Source organism: Schistocerca gregaria, chromosome X, assembly GCF_023897955.1.
Source record: "Schistocerca gregaria isolate iqSchGreg1 chromosome X, iqSchGreg1.2, whole genome shotgun sequence".
Classification (NCBI taxonomy): Eukaryota; Metazoa; Arthropoda; class Insecta; order Orthoptera; family Acrididae; genus Schistocerca; species Schistocerca gregaria.
In genome coordinates this window covers 427130085-427155637 of record NC_064931.1, presented here as the reverse complement: position 1 = coordinate 427155637, position 25553 = coordinate 427130085, and the positions used below count along the sequence as shown (strand labels likewise).

Below are 25553 nucleotides of genomic sequence, written 5' to 3'. Positions count from 1 at the left end.
AGGATAAACCTTTCTGCATCTGCTTACAAGAGACTCATCTTTAAGTCACACACCGGCATTACAGGGCTACCACATATTCAGGAAGGACGATACTACTGGAAACAGGGCTAATGGTGGAGTGGCTATTTTCCTTAATGACAGATGCCACCTGTTTCCCTTACCATGGGCATGCAAGCAGATTCTGTGAAAGTTCACATCCTTTACTATCACAGGGTGTTCTTTGTACCTGTCCCCAATGACACTTTGGATGTGGATGCAGAGGCAGTTCTTCCAGGGACTCTCGTGCCCATTCTTCCTTGTGGGGGATTTAAATGCCCAGTGTGCTGTGGGAATCGGCAGGGATCGAATGATAAAGCGACTCGTCCATTCTGAGAATATGTGCCTTCTCAATGTGGGTCAGGTGACTCACTTTTCCACAGCTACAGGGTCTTTGTCAGCTATTGATCCTTTTTGTTCCCCAGCTATTGCAGACTCACTTCAGTGGAGGTGGCTCCAGATTTACATTCTGGTTACCACTTTCCATTGTGGATTAGACTGCTGCAGGAGACCACACAGGTGGCTTATACAAAGGGCAATTTGGTTACAGTACAGTCGACATCCTATTTTTTGAACAAAAGGATTGTGCACGGGAGGCGGTGGGACATATCACTCAAGAGATCAGGTCTAGTAACCACCTAAGACTATGACCTGTACCTTGGTGGAATAACTGTCTACTGGCAGTCAGGGCCACATAGACAGCTCTGTGGAACTTGTCCAACTACAGTCTTCATGACTGAGAGCCCATGCAAGGCGAGTGATCAAAGAACGTAAGAGGGCTTCCTGGAGGGAGTTGACGACTTTCATTAATCGGTCCCCTTACTATTACTGAAGCATCCAGATAAGCTCCTGCTGTTCAGGTATGCTGTCAGACTGCAGAGATGAGGAAGCTAAATTTCTTCTCGCATAATGAAGTCCACAACCTTCCATTCTCCATGTGGGAACTGGAATCAGCTTGATCTGCAGCCAGAGATACCCTCTGGTGGTCCAGGGGATACAGTAGACCTGAGGTATTCCTGCTTGTCGTACGAGGCGACTAAAAGGAGTTTCACACATTTCGGCCTATGTGACTGAGGAATGTAGGTCAAACCCTACAGGGTACAATTTTCCCGAAGAGTAAGCCAATTGGGGAAGGGCGCCTTACAAGGTGCATCGTGTCCATTGTGAATGGAGATCTTCAACCCACTTTCTCATTGTCACATTGCAGTCCTGCCCATTCATCTCTTGGGTGAGGAGACCTTCCTGGGTGCGTTTTCCAGCATGCCCTACGCGGTGTTCATTTCTGCTTCGATGATGACCATGGACAACTTCACACCTCATATCCAGCATGGTAGCCAGTCTGTTGTGGTGGGGTCGCCACGTACCCTGTTGTTTGTAGCCCCCTGACCACACAGGGATCGCTCTGCTGATGCCTGCGCCGTTAACTCCCCAGATATGCTAAGGGGTAGATGCTCATCCCCTGGGGCATTGGGACTCTTGACCAAGGCCATCCTGCTAGGTGGCCTTTGCTGCAGCTGGGTGGTGCCTATGGGGACAGCCCCTGGTTGGAGTGGGTGGCATCAGTGTGGATGACATGCAATGAAGTGTAGACCATTTCTTGCTGGTGGTGAAACACCAGCAGTCTCCAGAGGATCAAGAGGTCAATTCAATACACAGATGTATGACCCCAAATCGTTCCTCTCCCTGGCCACACCATGGGAGGAACGTCAGGTTGAGGATGGCAGACCTTACTTGCCCGGTGCCTTGTAAGTTAGAGCTGATGCGAATCTTTGACGATGAAGCCAAGGTTTCTTCTTGAGCGTTCAGAGAAAACGTTTGGGGAGGTGGAGGGCTTGTCCAAAAAGAGACCTGGGTCAGTCTTGATCAAAACAGCATCCTCTTCCCAGCCATGGGAGTTAGGTGCTTGTGACAAGCTGGCGATATTCCTGTAACCATCACTCTTCATAAGAGCTTAAACAATGTCAAGGTTATCATATCTGACCTCCTTTTGCAGTCTGACGATGAGTTGCGCCCCAATTTAGTGGCGAGATGTAAATTTCGTCCGGCATGTCCACTGGGGTCTGAAGGATAATCAGGTTGCCACTGGTGCCTTCATCTTGACCTTTGAGGGTGATGCATTGCCCGAGAAGGTTAAGGTGGTCTACTGGTGTGATGTAAAGCCTTATATCCCTCCCCAATGTGGTGCTTAAAGTGCTGGAAGTTTGGCTATGCCTTCCTGCTGTACTTCCAGCGTCATGAGATTGCGGATGCCCATCACATCCCAATACTCAATGTTCCCTGTCTCCCATGTGTGTAAACTGTGGGGAGCACCATTCGCCTTGCTCGCCTGACTGGAGGATTATCCAGAAAGGAAAATCGTAGAGTGCAAGACCGTGGACAGACATACATTGAGGCTAAGAAAATTTGAACGCCTGCATCATGTGCGTATGACATCTTCAGCCGCTGCTACAACAGTTGTGGCACTGTCAGCTCTGCCAACCCAGGTCACCTCTAATAGCTAGAAGACTACACCTTTCCTCTTGATGGTGGGGAGCATTTCTCTACCTGTTGCTCCTGCGCCACCTACTTTGGGAGGAATACGCTCCAACCATTGGGGACATGCATCCACATTTCTAAGATGGAAAATCGTAAGTCGTCTTCTGCTTCTCTCGCTGGGAAGGGGTCGCTTGGATCACTCACTTCCCAGGTTTCTTCTAGTGGGAAAGAAAACACCTGTCAGTGGTTGAAGAGCCCAAAAGCAGTTGGTCATATTACTTCAAGCTCAGTCTGTCGGAGACCGAGCCAGTGAAGTTCTCCCAGTCATGGAAACCCAAGGAGCAGAGAGAGATCCAAAAAGAAAACTCCTAAGACCAAGGAAATTACGGTGGCACCCACAGCACAGCTACCTACAAGCTCTGCAGCTGAGGATGGAGATTTTTGCGTCCACTGACGCCTTCGATCTCGCCAGACCCTCTGAGACATTGGATATACTCCACAGGGGGTCCACGGCTCTTGGGGATACGTATCGAGCCTTTGTCTAGAGACAAACGTTTGAAAACTCCAGGATCCTGTGTCCTTCGTATTTCTTCCATCCTCACGCTTTCTTCCTTTACTGGTCTTTCCCTATGTTCACTCTTCTCCTTGCTTTCATGCCCTTATTTCTCTCTGCCTCATTCTCCTTGCTATATTCTCCTTGTCTCATTTTCCATGTCTTACTCTCAGCTTTGGCGTTGGAGATGTTCTTCTCTCCCTCTCTTTCCTCATTTCTTTTTCCTCTTCTTTGCGCATTTCTGAAGGCTGACCCAACCATTTGCACGCATAGCCAGTGACGGGGTAATTCCCCGCCCTGGGTAGACAAGCAAGGCACGCATGTACCCTGTGGTAAAGGCCAGGCCCAGGGAGGGGTCATTGCCTGAGCTGTTAACTTCCAAACATGCCGATTGGTCCCTCCATCCGTTTCTTGGGAGGTGTGACCTGAGGTGTGAACAATGACATAAGGTGGGAGTGCCCTGAGAGGGCCATCACAAGGAAGGAGTGCTCCATCGGAGAAGCTGGCAATCATGGGGATTCATCCGCAATGGATTTCTCCTCTTTCCTCCGTCTTCTGCCCAAAACAAAAAGCAAGGTGAAACTCCTGTTCCAAAATTCTACCACCAGAACAGAAGTTTCTTGTCACACCATCTGATGGTCAGGATTTCACAACAGCCAACCCTTTCGTCATTCAGAAGGGTGTAGATGCGATTGCAGGAACAGTGAAATCTTGTACTCGGTTGCGCAACGGTACATTGCTGTTACAGATCGCCTTCCAGGCCCAAAACTTACTTCGAGCCACTCCTACACTTTCTATACTGGTGGAGGCCCAATGCACCTTGAATTAGTCCGTCGAGTGACCTGGTATACACCAGGCCACGCGGCTAACTGATGAGTGTCTCTTTCCTCTCTGATCAAGAAGTGATTGCCGTCCATTGGGTCGTGAAAAGGGTAGACAGGACCTCATACTGACCTGAACCATATTCCTGACATTAGACAGTGCACGTAGGCTCGAGTGGTATTCTCTGGCTGACATGTACTCGAGCGACCATTTCCCCTGCATCTCCTGCATCACACCCCTTCTCCACATTCCAGTAGCTGGAACATCTCCAAAGCCGACTAGGGGCTTTTCATCTCCCTAGGGACCTTCCGTGGCTCAAACGACCTTCCGTGGTCAGGTCGCATACATTACGGAGGTCATCACTGCTGCTCAATAGTCCATCCCTCGTACTTTCTCTTCTGTGTCGAGCCCCATTCCCCTGGTGGACTACAGCATGCAGCAACGCTATTCGTGCTCGGTGACGTGCTCTATGCACTTTCCAACACCACCCTACGATGGCAAACTGTATCAGTTACAAACGACTCCGTGCACAATGTCATGTTAGTAAAGAAAGCAAAAAGGCTTGCTGGGTGGCTTTCACCAGCTCATTCAACAGTTTTACTACTACTACTACTACTACTACTACTACTCCAGTTGTCTGGGGGTGGCCTGCGCCAGCTATCTGGCACAAAGTTCCTCCCTGATTTCTGTCCTGACTGTCGCGAATGAAGTCCTTGTGGACCCTGATGTCTAAATTGCCTTCGGCTGCTTTTTCGCGGTGGTTTCGAGCTCTGCTGGTTTTCACAGGAGGAAGGCAGGGTGGTAATGGGCAGAAGAGGCACGGCCACCTTCTTTCTAGTCTTTGAATCGTGAAGGTTAAAATGCCACCTTCGCTGTGTGGGAACTCGAAAGTGCACTCACCCAGTCCCGATCCTCTGCTCCAGAGCCAGATAGTCTCCATATTAAGATGCTGAAGAACCTTTCTCCAGCAGGTAAAGGCTTTCATCTTCGCGCCTATAATCGCATATGGACTAAAGGTCATGTTCCCACATGCTGGCGTGAAGCAATTGTTCCCAAACCCAAACCAGGAAAGGACAAACACCTTCCTTCCAGTTATCGCCCCATCTCCCTTACCAGTTGCGTCTGAAAGATACAGCGCATGGTAAATTCTCGATTGGTTTGGCTCCTGGAATCTCAATGCCTTATCAATGCTTCATATCAATGTCCAATGTGGGTTTCGTAGGCGCCGCTCTGCTGCTGACCAGCTAGTTTCCTTGTCGACCTTCATTATGAACAACTTTCGTGTAAGCGCCAGACGGTGGCTGTGTTCTTTGATTTGGAGAAGGCTTAAGACAACTGTTGGAGGGCGGGCATTCTCCGCACGATGCACACTTGGGGCCTTCGCGGTCGCCTCCCGCTTTTTATTACTGCATTTTTAATGGATCGAATGTCAGGGTACGTGTAGGTTGTTTTGTCAGATGCCTTTCGCCAGGAGAATGGGGTACCCCAGGGCTCCGTTTTGAGCGTGGACCTTCTTGCCATAGCTATCAATCCAATAATGAATTGCCTTCCAGCTGACGTTTCAGGCACCCTTTTCGTGGACGACTTTACGATGTACTGCAGCGCTCAGAGAACATCTCCTGGAGCGCTGTTTTCAGTGTTGTCTAGACCATCTATATTCCTAGAGTCGCTAACGGTTTCCGTTTTCCTGGTGATGAAACGGTCTGTATGGACTTCCGGCGTTAAAGTCCCTTGCACCATCCTTATATCTCGGTCCCGTTGCTCTCCCATTCGTGGAGACAAAATATTTTAGGTCTTATATTTTACAGGAAACTTTGCTGGTCTCCACATGTCTTACTTGGCTGCTCGTTGTACCTGTTCCCTAAATGTCCGTGTTCTCAGCGGTACGTCATGGGGAGCAGATCGAATGGTCCTGGTTCACTTATATCTGTCCATTGTCCGATCAAAGCTGGATTATGGGAACTTTGCCCACTCTCTTGCCCCGCCGTCAATCTTAAGCTGTCTGCACTCTATCCACCATCGGGAGTTACGTCTAGCTACTGGAGCACTCTACACCAGCCCTGTTTAGTCTGTATACAGAAGCTGCCGAATTACCGCTAAACTACCGGAGCGATATGTTGCTTTGTCGGTATGCCTGTCGGCTCTTATCAATGCCCGACCACCCGTCATATTTCTCCTTTGACGACTCTCTCGACCGCCAATACGGGCTGTACGTGTCTGCCCTGTTACCTCCTGGAGTCAGCTTTCGTCGCTTGCTTCAGCAACTTGATTTTACCCTCTCTGAGTTCTCGAGTGGGTTAGAGCCCAACGCCACCTTAGCCCCAGGCTCAGGTTCACTTTGAAATCAGCTCGCTCCCAAAGGACAGGACAACGAATTCGTTTTACCGCTCGAGGTTTGTCGAACTTCGTTAGAGGCTCGCTAATAACAGATTTCTTCACACAGATGGCTCAGACTGCTGCTGGCGTCGGATGTGCTTCTGTCGTTGGGATGATACCTTTCAATACTGGCTCCTTGACTAGTGTTAAAGCTTTAACGCTGAGCTTTTTGCTCTCCATCAGGCTGTTCACTATATCCGCCGCCATCGACGTTCTCCCTATGCCATCTGCTCTGATTCTATCAGCGCCATTTAATCTCTGTGGCCCATATTCGGACCACCCTCTCGTGCAACGAATTAGTCCCTTCAGTCGCTAGCTGCTACCGGCGCTCGTGTTTTTTGTGTGGATTCCTAGCCACGTTGGTGTGAATGGGAACCAAGCTGCTGATGCTGTGGCTGAGGCTCCTATCCTCTTGCCTCGGGCAGCTTCCTTTTGTGTCCCATCAACTGACGTTAGTGGGGTTCTTTTTTGGCAAGTTTCATCACGGTGGCATGAGGCTTGGTCCTTTCTCCATGAAAATAAGCTTAGGGTCATCAAACCGATCCAAACGGCTTGGACGACCTCGTCACACCCTTCCTGGCGAGAGGTGGTCATTTTGGCCAGGTTGCAGATTAAGCACTGCGGATTTAGTCACCGCTACCTGTTGTCCGGTGACCCCGCCCTGCAGTGCCCCTGTGGTCATCCACTGACGGTGCGCCCTCATGACGCTAGAGCAGCTGCTCGTATCCTTAGTTTTAGTACATTGACGGACTAGTCCAAAAATCTTTTGTGTCTTTGTAAGTACTTTCTGGTGTTGCCGCTCTGAGTTTTTCTACGCTGTTAGTGCGCTAACTTCGTGACTGGGCGCTAATGACCACAGTAGTTGAGCGCCCTAAACCACAAAAAACCTTGGATATAGACTGCTCAGGCAATAAATCGGTGGCAGCAGGTGACTGAGACGTAAGCTGCCTCACTAAATGTTCCATGCCTTCGCAGTCTCAGGATGTGATCCTCCAGTGGAATTGGGGCCGTTTTTTCCACCGCCTGGCTGAGCTGCGGCAACTGTTAAGCTTTACACCTGCTATATACACTGCAGTCCAAGGAACATCGTTCCCAGTAGTGTGGACCCTGCCCTCTGCAGCTATAAGGGATATTACAGGAACTGTATCGACTGTAATAGTGTCAGGTGGAGTTTGCGTTAATGTCCTAAACTTAACCTGTAGTGAACATGTGCCCCCCCTTTTGAAGCAGTGGCTTTCATATCACGACACAGGAAATAAGTCTGCAATGTATATCTTCTCCAGATGGTAAATTACTTCTGAATGTATTAGCTGCACTGATTAACTCCCTAAACCTTTCCTACTTCTGGGAGATACTAATGCCCATAACACCTTGTGGAGTGGTACCATGCTTACTGGCGGAGGCAGAGCTGTTGAAACTTTACTGGGGGCGTGGCACTATCCCGCCATCTTGGATAACGGTACTTCAGGCCAGAAACCGCCTAATGGTTGGGTGACGTCACGGCTGCAGTCTTTGGTGGCGCCACCCATTGGTTGTCCTAATACTGATAAGGACGCTCAGACTGTCAGGTATACCTTCACTGGCACAGACGATTTTCAGTATTGGCTTCTTGAACATTGATCAGTATTCATACAGGGCTGTTCGCTGTGTTGTGCCACACAGTTGATCTGACACAGGCTTTCCAGTTACTTGCTCACACTCTGCCCTTCAGAGCCTCTCTGCTACACGCAATCAATCCCTTAATGTAACATGTCCAAGAAAGCTTGCACTTTACTCTCGATGTTTGTAGGTCCCTGCTCACTTCAATCACATGGCAAACGAAGCTACTGATGCTACTGCGAAGGCTGCAGTCCTATCTTGGCGTACTTGTTCCTCTATTCCTTCTAGTCTGTGTTGCCATCTTCAGCAGGTGGTGTCACTCCATCACCAGTGGCCTTTCCTTCACAGGGACAAGCTCTGAGCAATTAAACCTCTCCCAGTTGCTTGGCTGACCGTGTCAGCTCTCACGCATCCTAAACATTTTAGCTAGGTTGCATATTGGCTGTCGTTTTAGCCATCGCCATTTGTGATCCCCACAACTTTGTGCTCATCAACCTTTGACAGTTCAGTGTCCTGACTGAATGCCCTTTTTCAACCACTGGAGTTGTAATTTGTTTGATGTCTGAATTACTGGCCGTTTTAGTGAGACACATGGTCTGTTGACTGAGTTTTCCTTTCTATGCTACATACAGCATTTTTGCGCCCTATAAGTCCTTTTTTGGCCTCAAGGTCTCGCTGGGATTCCGGAGAACGAACGTGCTGTGCTGTCTTTGCCATGTTGGCTACCAGGACGCCGATTTTGGGGAAAGGTATACTGGAATTGGACTCTTCAACTTTCTTAGAGGCTTGTAAAGCAAAATTGGTATACCTTAGTTTCTCTCAACAATAAAAGGACTAAAAGGAACCCTGACAATGCGGAGTTCTTTTCTTCATGCTGCTTGAATGGAATAAGGTAGACTAGACTTCACAAAGGCCACAACTGGCTGAGACACTGCCACATACGTTGTCAGGATGTACCCAACTGTTGTTGTGGTGCTCATCTGAGGGTTGCCTGTACCCCATGAGCTGGCCCTATTTATGACAAGCCTTAAACTTGACCCATTTCGTTTGGTGCTAGTAGATGATGTCAAAGAAGCTGATGGTTTTGTTTACCTGTGAGGGTAGTTCCTACTGCAGTAGGCAGAGTATATTGCTGTTGCCGGCCCCTCACCCTCCATACCTGCTTCTTTTCTTTAGGCTTTGATTTTCTGTTCCAATTGGGTTTCTCAGGATTTGTCTGAGGACTCTTCCCAGCTTGATGCATTGCATGGATTGATGGCGTTGTAGTTTAGTCCCTTTAACCCACTCAAGGCGTTACAAATCTTTGGTCAGAAAGAGCTTAACATTTAGTAAAACAGAATTTGAGTAACGTTTCTACCGTTTCGCTTGCAGATGCAGTACACAGGTGCTAGCATGAATCCGGCTCGCTCACTTGGGCCTGCAATGGTGAGCGGTGTGTGGCACAATCACTGGGTACGTATTGTTTGTGATAAAATGCTGAAAGTCGACTAAGGGTCATCTCTAATAGGCAAAAATAACAAACTGCTCAATATTCCGCTATTATCTTTACCCAGCATAGATGTTGCCTAATCAAACCTATATTCAATGCGTACATTAACATGTTCAGAATTACACTTACGTGACTGAAGTTCTACCTGAAATTAGGCTTTCTGTACCGTAATTCTTACTTCTTTACTTCAGATTCTAGAAAATAAAATGCCATTTGTCTTACCCCAAGAGTTTTTGTTAATTTTCTAGTCTTTTCTGACCTAGAACATAAACTTTACTTCAAAGTAGTTTATAAACTGCGCATGTAGATTTTGCTGTAATAGGTACTTAGATAATTTATTAATACTCGCTACATAATTTATTTCAGACTGTGTAGATATTCCCAAGTTCCAGAAAATAGTCGGTTTCCTTCTCGAAATTCCTATGTGGAGTAGCTTATGCCATGTTCCTGTACATTGCATCCTTCGATTGTTGCTAACTGCTGTATAAGACATTGGCGACGGTCTTCTCCTGAAACTTCTGATACAAAAATCGTTCTAAAAGGGGCATATAGTGCCCACAGCTCACATATGAATGTATCATTATGCCCACAGATATTGTTTCGATGTTGGTAGAAACTGTGTGTGTGTGTGTGTGTGTGTGTGTGTGTGTGTGTGTGTGTGTGTGTGTGAGCGCGCGTACTATTGATACTAAGTAATAATGAAACTAATTCTTTCAGGTGTACAGGATGGGACCAGTCGCAGGAGGCATTGCAGCTGGCGCCATGTCCAGTTGTGTCTTCAGACCAAGTGTCCCTAAAGCACCAGTCAGACCAACTAGAGACTCTGAACGCAGGCCCCTACTTTCATGAAATCGCATTTGTCTTAAACTGCTAAGGCTGTTGATAAAGAAATTATCTGTAGAATGTTCCCTGTTAAGAATCTGAAATATTCAGCTCTCTGGTGTTAACGCAAATGTCAAATTTATCACTCTGAAATATATGGTGATCCAAAGTTAGTGTTCAATTTTACCTACTTGACTTTGTTACTACTCAAAGGATTGTCATTTACAACATATATCTTCAAAATTCTTGAACTATTTATGATACGCAGCTAGTTTACGGATTCTCGAGGTAAGAGGCAACGCAATTCTTCATACGCAAGTTACGCTGCAGTATTTCTACGCTTCAGAGACAGTCAGAACTTTATGGCCATGTAAGTATTTCATTGTTACAGTATGTGAAACAGTAAGCGAATAGTAGGACATAAGTGGAAAGTATTCGTGCTTCTGTACATTAAACATTATTTCGGTGTTCCATAATTTTTCGAAATAGTTGTTAGTGAACATCGTTAATACTGCTTTAGGGGGTCCAGTTGTCGATATGATAAGTGGTATTCGGAAGTGCTGAAAGTCAAGCAATCTACAGAACATACATGGGGATTGGGTGAAAATATACACACAGTGAGAAATGGATGCTTGAACATAAAGGAAGATGCTAGATTGCCCTGTCCTATTGAATGACAAAAGCCACAGTACAGTGAAAGAGCCAGTCGTGGCGGAAGTGATCTGTGTAATATGGTGTACTTTAGCAGAACTAAGGGAATTCGAATGAGGGGAAATTGTTAATAATATATGGTGCTTTCATAACCAGTGGAGTCGAAGAGGTCGGTGTTTCAAGAATCACAGTATTAAAGATCCATACTGCATACAAGGAAATCAGAAAAATCCGATAAGTTAAAACAGGCACCAATCACTAATTCTAAACACTGAGCCACTGTGACCTACTTTAGAGACGGGCGTGTGTGATTGCTATCCATCTCCATAACCTTTACCTGAACTACTTCACAGGGACAATGGGAGAAAATTGCCTTTAAACCAAGAAGGATCTGTAGTAGTCCATTAGGAAACAGAAAGCTGTTTCCAGAGCCAGCAGGCTTCCTGCACCATTTTAGGCAGTGTAATGTTCTATTTTTGGTTTTCCCATACTTTTCTCTCCCTATACACCATTTACTCGTAGGTTCCTGTAGATACGGCTTAGTACTGCAATTGTTGAAGCGGCTGACCTGAAGTGTACATAAATACTATTTCATGGTGAAGTTGGAAACATACAGGTACAGTATGCGGGATTCACCTACCGCAGAATTAAGCGCATATTCGTCTCCAGTATTTACGATGACTAGTATGGGGCCCTAAGAATTAAATATGATCTGAGCACAAGGCTATGGACAAAGACAAATATGCTAGTGTGTGCATAAAATTCTCGAAGGTGGTCTGTGGAAGGCATATACATAGATAAAACCACTGGAAATTAGCATAATTAACCTAACAAACTACACAATGCGTTACTGAGTACAAGAATGCATATTGTGGACAAATGTACACCAGACTAAACTTCCCTTATAAATAAAAAGCAAATAAAATACACAAGCAGCACCAGGCACTATAAATAGCAAAATTTGTGTATAATAACGTATGTTGGTATCCCAAAGCAAGAAGTGAGTAAAGTTCTCCATGACAATAGTACCAATCATTACAACATTGCCAAGAAATGTCGTAAAAGTAAACTGAAATTGTACAAACGCATTTCTTTGAGTTGTGTGTTTCTAAAATTACTTCGTACACACTGCAGAAACTTACACCCTGTCCCCCAGAACATAATGTTTGAAAATGTGTAATTCATTCATTTAATTATACAAATTAACAAGCATAAAATACATGTAAGCAAATTCTTAGTAAGTTTAACTAATGCAGTATCACTCTCGTATACAACTTTTAAGAACGTATGTTGTAGAAAGAGTAAAACTCTTGTTCTGGAAATGAATTTACATGGATCTAAATATTACCAGAGACAGAAGATCTCTGCTTGTAGCACCTATATGCTCAGCCCGTCTGAGTACTGTTGTTACTAGGCAGGGATCTTAGTATGACTTCCAGCCTGAAGCTGTCCATTTACACAGGAATAGCCATCTTAGGACGACTGCGGTAGAGTAGACCAAATGCACTCAAGATAATTTAGAGGAAGTTTACAGGAACCTGTCCTTAGGACAATTGTAAACAAAACAAGAAAATGCCGATCACAATGTTTCTGTATGAATTTTGTCAATTAAGTGTTAACTAGCACAAGCGAAGTTCGTAACACCAAACCACTGCTTGGAGAAACACAAATGACACCATGGGGGCAAAGAATAGGGGCAAGAAAATAAAGCTACCAAAGCGATATACTTCTATTTTGATCGGCTTTGAATATGTTGTAAATATAGTAAGATAATTAAGATGTGCCTATAAGGCCGTTAAGAGTGAAAGCACCTCCTTGAAAAAAGTTTCCGAATGAATACTGTTGAAACGGTAACGGATACAAAAACATCAAATAAGTTCTGTCGTTTATGTGCATTACAACGGAGCATTCAGATTTGTCGAATAAGTAATTTTTTTTTTGTTAGATCCCGCGTGCTTGGTGTGCAAAATGAGTGCACTAAGCGTATTTTACCCGAAAAGTCTACACAACCTCATTGTTGTATAGCTAAAAATCTTAAAACGTAAAAATTTTCAAATGAAAATAACCAAATCTGAAAATGTTACAGCTATACAACAATACATAATGTAAAAAACATTCAATAAAAGTGTAAAAGATAATTAATATTAAAATCTAGCATTTATTTTTGTGGGACATACTTACTAAACTCAGCATGACAAACGGCGTTCATATGGACATATTTCTGGCTTTTTACTGACAAATGCGTCTTTAGAATACCGCTTTACGTGTGGTATTAACGACGATTCTCCCTATGAACGTGAATATAAACAAAGTACTTCAGATTTCGGTGGAGAACGTTGGATATTGACACTTCGTGAAAAGATAACACGACGAAAAAACCCTTGTTTTAACGATTTTCAATCCAACTATCTTGTCATATCCGCAACACTCAGCCCTATTTCACCATACTCCTTCAGTACTTCCTGGTAAGGATCCCGTTAGCATAGCAGTACTTCAGTAGACAATGGACTAGGGTAGTGTGGGCTCTCTTTAGAACAGTTGTATCTTCTAAGTAGTCTACCAATAAAACGTATCAGATTTGTCTTCCTTGCAACATCATAACCATTCCAGTTTAAATTGTTAGTAATTCTAATTTCTAGGTACGTATCTGAATTGTCAGCCTTTACATTTGCCTGATTCATCGTGTAACGAAGATTTAACGGATTCCTTTTACAAATAAAGCTGGTGACCTAGCACTTGCATCTTTCGCTCAATAGATACCTTGTCTTCATCATTTTGCACTTGTTTTTGATCTTCTGATGACTTTACTACATGATAAATCACAGCATAAGCTCCAAACCATATGAAGATTGTCTCCTAAGCTCTTCTGTCTCTTCACCCACCAGATTCTTCCAGAAACACGTTACGATCAAAATTTTCCCCTTTCCCTTTTCACGTGCTTCTGGCCATAAGATGAACCCATTTACGAGACGGAAGTTCCGGAAAACTGTTTCGCAATTCTTAGTTGCAATTGGTCCGTTCTGCCACAGCAGCCACCCAGCGAGGGACATTCGCAGTGTTGGTGGACAGCTTAGGTCTGAAACGCATACCAATACATCTGCCTACTAACAGCTAACCATCAGTCCCAAGAAGACCTGCATGTAATGGCGGTATGCATCCGCTGTTTTTGCTAAACCTCTAAAACCTTCAAAATCTACTTGCTGTAGACCAGGAACAGCAGATGACTTACTTTTCCCTGGGGAACACCAGATACCGCTTCTGTTTAATTTCCTGTCAAAGGTCACTATTAGTACTGCCAGAAAGTCATGAGGTAAAACGGAACAGCACTATGTCGACTCATTCCCAACGCTCGAACAGAACTGTGTTCAGAATTTTCTTGGCCCCCCCCCCCCCCCCATATATCCATAGTTCAGTCAATGGTTCATTCTTACAATTATCCAGACAGTAGATCGGCATCTTTTAATGGCTTTTATTTCCTGCAAAGTTCATACTGACGTGTGTGTGTGTGTGTGTGTGTGTGTGTGTGTGTGTGTGTGTGTGTGTGTGTGTGTGTGTGTATAATATGTTGTTTTTTAGCCCTGAGACTGGTTTGATCCCGCTCTCCATGCTAATCTATACAGTGCAAGCTCCATCTCCCAGTAACTACTGCAACCTACATTCTTCTGAATCTTAGTGTATTCATCTCTTGGTCTTCCTCTACGATTTTTACCCTTCACGCTGCCCTCCAATATTAAACTGGTGATCCCTTGATACCTCACATGTCCTACCAACCAATCCCTTCTTTTTGTCAAGTTGTGCCACAAATTTTTCTCCCCAATCTTATTCAATACTTTCTCATTAGTTATGTGATTTACCCATCTAATCTTCTGCATTCTTTTGCAGCACCACATTTCGAAAGCTTCTATTCTCTTCTTGTCCAAACTATTCATCGTCCATGTTTCACTTCCATGCATGGCTACATACCATACAAATACTTTCAGAAACGTCTTCCTGACACTTAAATCTATACCCGATGTTAATAAATTTCTCTTCTTCAGAAACGCTTTCCTTGCCATTGCCAGTCTACATTTTATATTTTCTCTACTTCGACCGTCAGTTATTTTACTCCCAAATAGCAATACTCCTTTACTACTTTGAGTGTCTCATTTCCTAATCTAATTTCTTCAGCATCACCTGACTTAGACTACATTCCATTGTCCTTCTTTTCCTTTTGCTGATGTTCATCTTGTATCATCCTTTCAAGACACTGTCCATTCCGTTAAACTGCTCTTCAAATTCCTTTGCTGTCCCTGACAGAATTAAAATGTCATCGGCGAACCTCAGTTTTTATTTCTTCTCCTTGGATTTTAATACCTTCTCCGAATTTTTCTTTTGTTTCCTTTACTGCTTGCTCAACATATAGACAGGATAACATCCTGGAGAGGCTACGACCCTGTCTCACTCCCTTCCAAACCACTGCTTCGCTTTCATGCCCCTCGACTCTTAAAACCGCCATCTGGTTTCTGTACAGATTGTAAATAGCCTTTCGCTCCCTGTATTTTACCCCTGCCACCTTCAGAATCTGAAAGAGTATTCCAGTCAACATTGTCAAAAGCTCTCTTTAAGTCTACAAATGCTAGAAAGGTAGGTTTGCCTTTCCTTAATCTCTTCTAAGATAAGTCGTAGGGTCAGTATTGGCTCACGTGTTCCAACATTTCTATGGAATCCAAACTGATCTTCCCCGAGGTCGGATTCTACTAGTTTCTCTGTTCGTCCGTAAAGAATTCGTGTTACTATTTTGCAGCCGTGGCTTATTAAACTGATAGTTCCGTAATTTTCACATGTCAGCACCTGCTTTCTTTGTGAATGGAATTATTATATTCTTCTTGAAGTCTGAGGGTATTTAGCCTGTCCCATAAATTTTGCTCACCACATGGTAGTTTCGTCAGAACTGGCTCTCCCAAGGCAGTCAGTAGTTCTAATGGAATGTTGTCTACTCCGGGGGCCTTGTTTCGACTTGGGTCTTTCAGTGCTCTGTCAAACTCTTCACGCAGTATCGTATCTCCCATTTCATCTTCTTCATCTACATCCTCTTCCATTTCCATAATATTGTCCTAAGTAACATCGCCCTTGTATAGGCCCTCTATATACACCTTCCACCTTTCTGGTTTCCCTTCTTTGCTTACAACTGGGTTTTCCATCTGAGCTCTTAATATTCATACATATGGTCCTTCTCTCCAAAAGTCTCTTTAATTTCCCTGTAGGCAATATCTATCTTACCCTAGTGAGATAAGCCTCTACATCATTAAATTTGTCCTCTATTTATCTCTGCTTAGTCATTTTGCACTGCCTGTCACTCATTTGAGACATTTGTATTTTTTGACTGCTTCATTTACTGCATTTTTATAATTTCCCATTTCATCAATTAAATTCAATATTTCTTCTGTTGCCCCAGGATTTCTCCAAGCACTCGTCTTTTTACCCACTTGATCCTCTGCTGCCTTCACTACTTCATCCCTCAGACCTACCCATTCTTCTTCTATTGTATTACTTTCCCCCCCATTTGTGACAATTGTTCCCTTATGCTCTACCTGAAACTTTGTACAACCTCTGGTTCTTTCAGTTTATCCAGGTCCCATCTTCTTAAATTCCCACCTTTTTGAAGGTTCTTCAGTTTTAATCTACAGTTCATACCCAATAGATTGCGACCAGTCCACAACTGCCTTGGAATGTCTTACAATTCAAAATTGGATTCCTGAATCTCTTACCGTTACAGAATCTCTTACCGTTATAGAATCTCTTACCGTTATAGAATCTCTTACCGTTATAGAATCTCTTACCGTTATAGAATCTCTTACCGTTATAGAATCTCTTACCGTTATAGAATCTCTTAGCGTTATGTGGTCTCTTAGCGTTATGTGGTCTCTTAGCGTTATGTGGCCTCTTAGCGTCATGTGGCCTCTTAGCGTCATGTGGCCTCTTAGCGTCATGTGGCCTCTTAGCGTCATGTGGCCTCTTAGCGTCATGTGGCCTCTTAGCGTCATGTGGCCTCTTAGCGTCATGTGGCCTCTTAGCGTCATGTGGCCTCTTAGCGTCATGTGGCCTCTTCGTCATGTGGCCTCTTAGCGTCATGTGGCCTCTTAGCGTCATGTGGCCTCTTAGCGTCATGTGGCCTCTTAGCGTCATGTGGCCTCTTAGCGTCATGTGGCCTCTTAGCGTCATGTGGCCTCTTAGCGTCATGTGGCCTCTTAGCGTCATGTGGCCTCTTAGCGTCATGTGGCCTCTTAGCGTCATGTGGCCTCTTAGCGTCATGTGGCCTCTTAGCGTCATGTGGCCTCTTAGCGTCATGTGGCCTCTTAGCGTCATGTGGCCTCTTAGCGTCATGTGGCCTCTTAGCATGTGGCCTCTTAGCGTCATGTGGCCTCTTAGCGTCATGTGGCCTCTTAGCGTCATGTGGCCTCTTAGCGTCATGTGGCCTCTTAGCGTCATGTGGCCTCTTAGCGTCATGTGGCCTCTTAGCGTCATGTGGCCTCTTAGCGTCATGTGGCCTCTTAGCGTCATGTGGCCTCTTAGCGTCATGTGGCCTCTTAGCGTCATGTGGCCTCTTAGCGTCATGTGGCCTCTTAGCGTCATGTGGCCTCTTAGCGTCATGTGGCCTCTTAGCGTCATGTGGCCTCTTAGCGTCATGTGGCCTCTTAGCGTTCTAGCTGTGGCCTCTTAGCGTCATGTGGCCTCTTAGCGTCATGTGGCCTCTTAGCGTCATGTGGCCTCTTAGCGTCATGTGGCCTCTTAGCGTCATGTGGCCTCTTAGCGTCATGTGGCCTCTTAGCGTCATGTGGCCTCTTAGCGTCATGTGGCCTCTTAGCGTCATGTGGCCTCTTAGCGTCATGTGGCCTCTTAGCGTCATGTGGCCTCTTAGCGTCATGTGGCCTCTTAGCGTCATGTGGCCTCTTAGCGTCATGTGGCCTCTTAGCGTCATGTGGCCTCTTAGCGTCATGTGGCCTCTTAGCGTCATGTGGCCTCTTAGCGTCATGTGGCCTCTTAGCGTCATGTGGCCTCTTAGCGTCATGTGGCCTCTTAGCGTCATGTGGCCTCTTAGCGTCATGTGGCCTCTTAGCGTCATGTGGCCTCTTAGCGTCATGTGGCCTCTTAGCGTCATGTGGCCTCTTAGCGTCATGTGGCCTCTTAGCGTCATGTGGCCTCTTAGCGTCATGTGGCCTCTTAGCGTCATGTGGCCTCTTAGCGTCATGTGGCCTCTTAGCGTCATGTGGCCTCTTAGCGTCATGTGGCCTCTTAGCGTCATGTGGCCTCTTAGCGTCATGTGGCCTCTTAGCGTCATGTGGCCTCTTAGCGTCATGTGGCCTCTTAGCGTCATGTGGCCTCTTAGCGTCATGTGGCCTCTTAGCGTCATGTGGCCTCTTAGCGTCATGTGGCCTCTTAGCGTCATGTGGCCTCTTAGCGTCATGTGGCCTCTTAGCGTCATGTGGCCTCTTAGCGTCATGTGGCCTCTTAGCGTCATGTGGCCTCTTAGCGTCATGTGGCCTCTTAGCGTCATGTGGCCTCTTAGCGTCATGTGGCCTCTTAGCGTCATGTGGCCTCTTAGCGTCATGTGGCCTCTTAGCGTCATGTGGCCTCTTAGCGTCATGTGGCCTCTTAGCGTCATGTGGCCTCTTAGCGTCATGTGGCCTCTTAGCGTCATGTGGCCTCTTAGCGTCATGTGGCCTCTTAGCGTCATGTGGCCTCTTAGCGTCATGTGGCCTCTTAGCGTCATGTGGCCTCTTAGCGTCATGTGGCCTCTTAGCGTCATGTGGCCTCTTAGCGTCATGTGGCCTCTTAGCGTCATGTGGCCTCTTAGCGTCATGTGGCCTCTTAGCGTCATGTGGCCTCTTAGCGTCATGTGGCCTCTTAGCGTCATGTGGCCTCTTAGCGTCATGTGGCCTCTTAGCGTCATGTGGCCTCTTAGCGTCATGTGGCCTCTTAGCGTCATGTGGCCTCTTAGCGTCATGTGGCCTCTTAGCGTCATGTGGCCTTCTTAGCGTCATGTGGCCTGCTTAGCGTCATGTGGCCTCTTAGCGTCATGTGGCCTCTTAGCGTCATGTGGCCTCTTAGCGTCATGTGGCCTCTTAGCGTCATGTGGCCTCTTAGCGTCATGTGGCCTCTTAGCGTCATGTGGCCTCTTAGCGTCATGTGGCCTCTTAGCGTCATGTGGCCTCTTAGCGTCATGTGGCCTCTTAGCGTCATGTGGCCTCTTAGCGTCATGTGGCCTCTTAGCGTCATGTGGCCTCTTAGCGTCATGTGGCCTCTTAGCGTCATGTGGCCTCTTAGCGTCATGTGGCCTCTTAGCGTCATGTGGCCTCTTAGCGTCATGTGGCCTCTTAGCGTCATGTGGCCTCTTAGCGTCATGTGGCCTCTTAGCGTCATGTGGCCTCTTAGCGTCATGTGGCCTCTTAGCGTCATGTGGCCTCTTAGCGTCATGTGGCCTCTTAGCGTCATGTGGCCTCTTAGCGTCATGTGGCCTCTTAGCGTCATGTGGCCTCTTAGCGTCATGTGGCCTCTTAGCGTCATGTGGCCTCTTAGCGTCATGTGGCCTCTTAGCGTCATGTGGCCTCTTAGCGTCATGTGGCCTCTTAGCGTCATGTGGCCTCTTAGCGTCATGTGGCCTCTTAGCGTCATGTGGCCTCTTAGCGTCATGTGGCCTCTTAGCGTCATGTGGCCTCTTAGCGTCATGTGGCCTCTTAGCGTCATGTGGCCTCTTAGCGTCATGTGGCCTCTTAGCGTCATGTGGCCTCTTAGCGTCATGTGGCCTCTTAGCGTCATGTGGCCTCTTAGCGTCATGTGGCCTCTTAGCGTCATGTGGCCTCTTAGCGTCATGTGGCCTCTTAGCGTCATGTGGCCTCTTAGCGTCATGTGGCCTCTTAGCGTCATGTGGCCTCTTAGCGTCATGTGGCCTCTTAGCGTCATGTGGCCTCTTAGCGTCATGTGGCCTCTTAGCGTCATGTGGCCTCTTAGCGTCATGTGGCCTCTTAGCGTCATGTGGCCTCTTAGCGTCATGTGGCCTCTTAGCGTCATGTGGCCTCTTAGCGTCATGTGGCCTCTTAGCGTCATGTGGCCTCTTAGCGTCATGTGGCCTCTTAGCGTCATGTGGCCTCTTAGCGGTCATGTGGCCTCTTAGCGTCATGTGGCCTCTTAGCGTCATGTGGCCTCTTAGCGTCATGTGGCCTCTTAGCGTCATGTGGCCTCTTAGCGTCATGTGGCCTCTTAGCGTCATGTGGCCTCTTAGCGTCATGTGGCCTCTTAGCGTCATGTGGCCTCTTAGCGTCATGTGGCCTCTTAGCGTCATGTGGCCTCTTAGCGTCATGTGGCCTCTTAGCGTCATGTGGCCTCTTAGCGTCATGTGGCCTCTTAGCGTCATGTGGCCTCTTAGCGTCATGTGGCCTCTTAGCGTCATGTGGCCTCTTAGCGTCATGTGGCCTCTTAGCGTCATGTGGCCTCTTAGCGTCATGTGGCCTCTTAGCGTCATGTGGCCTCTTAGCGTCATGTGGCCTCTTAGCGTCATGTGGCCTCTTAGCGTCATGTGGCCTCTTAGCGTCATGTGGCCTCTTAGCGTCATGTGGCCTCTTAGCGTCATGTGGCCTCTTAGCGTCATGTGGCCTCTTAGCGTCATGTGGCCTCTTAGCGTCATGTGGCCTCTTAGCGTCATGTGGCCTCTTAGCGTCATGTGGCCTCTTAGCGTCATGTGCCTCTTAGCGTCATGTGGCCTCTTAGCGTCATGTGGCCTCTTAGCGTCATGTGGCCTCTTAGCGTCATGTGGCCTCTTAGCGTCATGTGGCCTCTTAGCGTCATGTGGCCTCTTAGCGTCATGTGGCCTCTTAGCGTCATGTGGCCTCTTAGCGTCATGTGGCCTCTTAGCGTCATGTGGCCTCTTAGCGTCATGTGGCCTCTTAGCGTCATGTGGCCTCTTAGCGTCATGTGGCCTCTTAGCGTCATGTGGCCTCTTAGCGTCATGTGGCCTCTTAGCGTCATGTGGCCTCTTAGCGTCATGTGGCCTCTTAGCGTCATGTGGCCTCTTAGCGTCATGTGGCCTCTTAGCGTCATGTGGCCTCTTAGCGTCATGTGGCCTCTTAGCGTCATGTGGCCTCTTAGCGTCATGTGGCCTCTTAGCGTCATGTGGCCTCTTAGCGTCATGTGGCCTCTTAGCGTCATGTGGCCTCTTAGCGTCATGTGGCCTCTTAGCGTCATGTGGCCTCTTAGCGTCATGTGGCCTCTTAGCGTCATGTGGCCTCTTAGGCGTCATGTGGCCTCTTAGCGTCATGTGGCCTCTTAGCGTCATGTGGCCTCTTAGCGTCATGTGGCCTCTTAGCGTCATGTGGCCTCTTAGCGTCATGTGGCCTCTTAGCGTCATGTGGCCTCTTAGCGTCATGTGGCCTCTTAGCGTCATGTGGCCTCTTAGCGTCATGTGGCCTCTTAGCGTCATGTGGCCTCTTAGCGTCATGTGGCCTCTTAGCGTCATGTGGCCTCTTAGCGTCATGTGGCCTCTTAGCGTCATGTGGCCTCTTAGCGTCATGTGGCCTCTTAGCGTCATGTGGCCTCTTAGCGTCATGTGGCCTCTTAGCGTCATGTGGCCTCTTAGCGTCATGTGGCCTCTTAGCGTCATGTGGCCTCTTAGCGTCATGTGGCCTCTTAGCGTCATGTGGCCTCTTAGCGTCATGTGGCCTCTTAGCGTCATGTGGCCTCTTAGCGTCATGTGGCCTCTTAGCGTCATGTGGCCTCTTAGCGTCATGTGGCCTCTTAGCGTCATGTGGCCTCTTAGCGTCATGTGGCCTCTTAGCGTCATGTGGCCTCTTAGCGTCATGTGGCCTCTTAGCGTCATGTGGCCTCTTAGCGTCATGTGGCCTCTTAGCGTCATGTGGCCTCTTAGGCGTCATGTGGCCTCTTAGCGTCATGTGGCCTCTTAGCGTCATGTGGCCTCTTAGCGTCATGTGGCCTCTTAGCGTCATGTGGCCTCTTAGCGTCATGTGGCCTCTTAGCGTCATGTGGCCTCTTAGCGTCATGTGGCCTCTTAGCGTCATGTGGCCTCTTAGCGTCATGTGGCCTCTTAGCGTCATGTGGCCTCTTAGCGTCATGTGGCCTCTTAGCGTCATGTGGCCTCTTAGCGTCATGTGGCCTCTTAGCGTCATGTGGCCTCTTAGCGTCATGTGGCCTCTTAGCGTCATGTGGCCTCTTAGCGTCATGTGGCCTCTTAGCGTCATGTGGCCTCTTAGCGTCATGTGGCCTCTTAGCGTCATGTGGCCTCTTTAGCGTCATGTGGCCTCTTAGCGTCATGTGGGCCTCTTAGCGTCATGTGGCCTCTTAGCGTCATGTGGCCTCTTAGCGTCATGTGGCCTCTTAGCGTCATGTGGCCTCTTAGCGTCATGTGGCCTCTTAGCGTCATGTGGCCTCTTAGCGTCATGTGGCCTCTTAGCGTCATGTGGCCTCTTAGCGTCATGTGGCCTCTTAGCGTCATGTGGCCTCTTAGCGTCATGTGGCCTCTTAGCGTCATGTGGCCTCTTAGCGTCATGTGGCCTCTTAGCGTCATGTGGCCTCTTAGCGTCATGTGGCCTCTTAGCGTCATGTGGCCTCTTAGCGTCATGTGGCCTCTTAGCGTCATGTGGCCTCTTAGCGTCATGTGGCCTCTTAGCGTCATGTGGCCTCTTAGCGTCATGTGGCCTCTTAGCGTCATGTGGCCTCTTAGCGTCATGTGGCCTCTTAGCGTCATGTGGCCTCTTAGCGTCATGTGGCCTCTTAGCGTCATGTGCCTCTTAGCGTCATGTGGCCTCTTAGCGTCATGTGGCCTCTTAGCGTCATGTGGCCTCTTAGCGTCATGTGGCCTCTTAGCGTCATGTGGCCTCTTAGCGTCATGTGGCCTCTTAGCGTCATGTGGCCTCTTAGCGTCATGTGGCCTCTTAGCGTCATGTGGCCTCTTAGCGTCATGTGGCCTCTTAGCGTCATGTGGCCTCTTAGCGTCATGTGGCCTCTTAGCGTCATGTGGCCTCTTAGCGTCCATGTGGCCTCTTAGTAGGCTCGTCATGTGGCCTCTTAGCGTCATGTGGCCTCTTAGCGTCATGTGGCCTCTTAGCGTCATGTGGCCTCTTAGCGTCATGTGGCCTCTTAGCGTCATGTGGCCTCTTAGCGTCATGTGGCCTCTTAGCGTCATGTGGCCTCTTAGCGTCATGTGGCCTCTTAGCGTCATGTGGCCTCTTAGCGTCATGTGGCCTCTTAGCGTCATGTGGCCTCTTAGCGTCATGTGGCCTCTTAGCGTCATGTGGCCTCTTAGCGTCATGTGGCCTCTTAGCGTCATGTGGCCTCTTAGCGTCATGTGGCCTCTTAGCGTCATGTGGCCTCTTAGCGTCATGTGGCCTCTTAGCGTCATGTGGCCTCTTAGCGTCATGTGGCCCTCTTAGCGTCATGTGGCCTCTTAGCGTCATGTGGCCTCTTAGCGTCATGTGGCCTCTTAGCGTCATGTGGCCTCTTAGCGTCATGTGGCCTCTTAGCGTCATGTGGCCTCTTAGCGTCATGTGGCCTCTTAGCGTCATGTGGCCTCTTAGCGTCATGTGGCCTCTTAGCGTCATGTGGCCTCTTAGCGTCATGTGGCCTCTTAGCGTCATGTGGCCTCTTAGCGTCATGTGGCCTCTTAGCGTCATGTGGCCTCTTAGCGTCATGTGGCCTCTTAGCGTCATGTGGCCTCTAGCGTCATGTGGCCTCTTAGCGTCATGTGGCCTCTTAGCGTCATGTGGCCTCTTAGCGTCATGTGGCCTCTTAGCGTCATGTGGCCTCTTAGCGTCATGTGGCCTCTTAGCGTCATGTGGCCTCTTAGCGTCATGTGGCCTCTTAGCGTCATGTGGCCTCTTAGCGTCATGTGGCCTCTTAGCGTCATGTGGCCTCTTAGCGTCATGTGGCCTCTTAGCGTCATGTGGCCTCTTAGCGTCATGTGGGCCTCTTAGCGTCATGTGGCCTCTTAGCGTCATGTGGCCTCTTAGCGTCATGTGGCCTCTTAGCGTCATGTGGCCTCTTAGCGTCATGTGGCCTCTTAGCGTCATGTGGCCTCTTAGCGTCATGTGGCCTCTTAGCGTCATGTGGCCTCTTAGCGTCATGTGGCCTCTTAGCGTCATGTGGCCTCTTAGCGTCATGTGGCCTCTTAGCGTCATGTGGCCTCTTAGCGTCATGTGGCCTCTTAGCGTCATGTGGCCTCTTAGCGTCATGTGGCCTCTTAGCGTCATGTGGCCTCTTAGCGTCATGTGGCCTCTAGCGTCATGTGGCCTCTTAGCGTCATGTGGCCTCTTAGCGTCATGTGGCCTCTTAGCGTCATGTGGCCTCTTAGCGTCATGTGGCCTCTTAGCGTCATGTGGCCTCTTAGCGTCATGTGCCTCTTAGCGTCATGTGGCCTCTTAGCGTCATGTGGCCTCTTAGCGTCATGTGGCCTCTTAGCGTCATGTGGCCTCTTAGCGTCATGTGGCCTCTTAGCGTCATGTGGCCTCTTAGCGTCATGTGGCCTCTTAGCGTCATGTGGCCTCTTAGCGTCATGTGGCCTCTTAGCGTCATGTGGCCTCTTAGCGTCATGTGGCCTCTTAGCGTCATGTGGCCTCTTAGCGTCATGTGGCCTCTTAGCGTCATGTGGCCTCTTAGCGTCATGTGGCCTCTTAGCGTCATGTTGGGCCTCTTAGCGTCATGTGGCCTCTTAGCGTCATGTGGCCTCTTAGCGTCATGTGGCCTCTTAGCGTCATGTGGCCTCTTAGCGTCATGTGGCCTCTTAGCGTCATGTGGCCTCTTAGCGTCATGTGGCCTCTTAGCGTCATGTGGCCTCTTAGCGTCATGTGGCCTCTTAGCGTCATGTGGCCTCTTAGCGTCATGTGGCCTCTTAGCGTCATGTGGCCTCTTAGCGTCATGTGGCCTCTTAGCGTCATGTGGCCTCTTAGCGTCATGTGGCCTCTTAGCGTCATGTGGCCTCTTAGCGTCATGTGGCCTCTTAGCGTCATGTGGCCTCTTAGCGTCATGTGGCCTCTTAGCGTCATGTGGCCTCTTAGCGTCATGTGGCCTCTTAGCGTCATGTGGCCTCTTAGCGTCATGTGGCCTCTTAGCGTCATGTGGCCTCTTAGCGTCATGTGGCCTCTTAGCGTCATGTGGCCTCTTAGCGTCATGTGGCCTCTTAGCGTCATGTGGCCTCTTAGCGTCATGTGGCCTCTTTAGCGTCATGTGGCCTCTTAGCGTCATGTGGCCTCTTAGCGTCATGTGGCCTCTTAGCGTCATGTGGCCTCTTAGCGTCATGTGGCCTCTTAGCGTCATGTGGCCTCTTAGCGTCATGGTGGCCTCTTAGCGTCATGTGGCCTCTTAGCGTCATGTGGCCTCTTAGCTGTCTTACGTCATGTGGCCTCTTAGCGTCATTGTGGCCTCTTAGCGTCATGTGGCCTCTTAGCGTCATGTGGCCTCTTAGCGTCATGTGGCCTCTTAGCGTCATGTGGCCTCTTAGCGTCATGTGGCCTCTTAGCGTCATGTGGCCCTCTTCCTTAGCGTCAGTGGCCTCTAGCGTCATGTGGCCTCTTAGCGTCATGTGGCCTCTTAGCGTCATGTGGCCTCTTAGCGTCATGTGGCTCTCTTAGCGTCATGTGGCCTGCTTAGCTGTCATGTGGCCCTCCTGTTAGGCGTCATGTGGCCTCTTAGCGTCTATGTGGCTCTCTAGCGTCATGTGGCCTCTTAGCGTCAACACGCGTCTAGTGT

The 25553-nt window shown here is 48.3% G+C and overlaps 4 protein-coding genes across 4 annotated transcripts in view; 1 reads left to right on the top strand and 3 right to left on the bottom strand.

Moving 5' to 3' along the window:
• LOC126299581 (aquaporin AQPAe.a-like) overlaps positions 1-10546 on the top strand; it is a 56892-nt gene extending 46346 nt beyond the window's left edge. Inside the window, exons 5-6 of the mRNA XM_049991592.1 lie at positions 9233-9313; positions 10068-10546. Of these exons, the coding sequence (XP_049847549.1) occupies positions 9233-9313; positions 10068-10199 (213 nt within the window). The 3' untranslated portion in view covers positions 10200-10546. The remainder of the gene's footprint in view (positions 1-9232; positions 9314-10067) is intronic.
• Positions 10547-17497: 6951 nt separating this feature from the next.
• Positions 17498-18844, bottom strand: LOC126298120 (repetin-like). Its single transcript, XM_049989439.1, has one exon. The coding sequence runs from the start codon at positions 18842-18844 to the stop codon at positions 17498-17500; it is 1347 nt and encodes a 448-aa protein (XP_049845396.1).
• Positions 18841-21708, bottom strand: LOC126298119 (repetin-like). Its single transcript, XM_049989438.1, has one exon. The coding sequence runs from the start codon at positions 21706-21708 to the stop codon at positions 18841-18843; it is 2868 nt and encodes a 955-aa protein (XP_049845395.1).
• Positions 21709-22834: 1126 nt separating this feature from the next.
• Positions 22835-24076, bottom strand: LOC126298118 (repetin-like). The gene has a single exon (XM_049989437.1). It carries the CDS (start codon positions 24074-24076, stop codon positions 22835-22837), a length of 1242 nt encoding a protein of 413 aa, XP_049845394.1.
• Positions 24077-25553: the final 1477 nt, after the last annotated feature.

Bases quoted from the DNA above. Each gene is read 5' to 3' on its own strand.
- LOC126298120 (XM_049989439.1), bottom strand. From the start codon at position 18,844: ATGACGCTAAGAAGGCCACATGACGCTAAGAGGCCACATGACGCTAAG.
- LOC126298119 (XM_049989438.1), bottom strand. From the start codon at position 21,708: ATGACGCTAAGAGGCCACATGACGCTAAGAGGCCACATGACGCTAAGA.
- LOC126298118 (XM_049989437.1), bottom strand. From the start codon at position 24,076: ATGACGCTAAGAGGCCACATGACGCTAAGAGGCCACATGACGCTAAGA.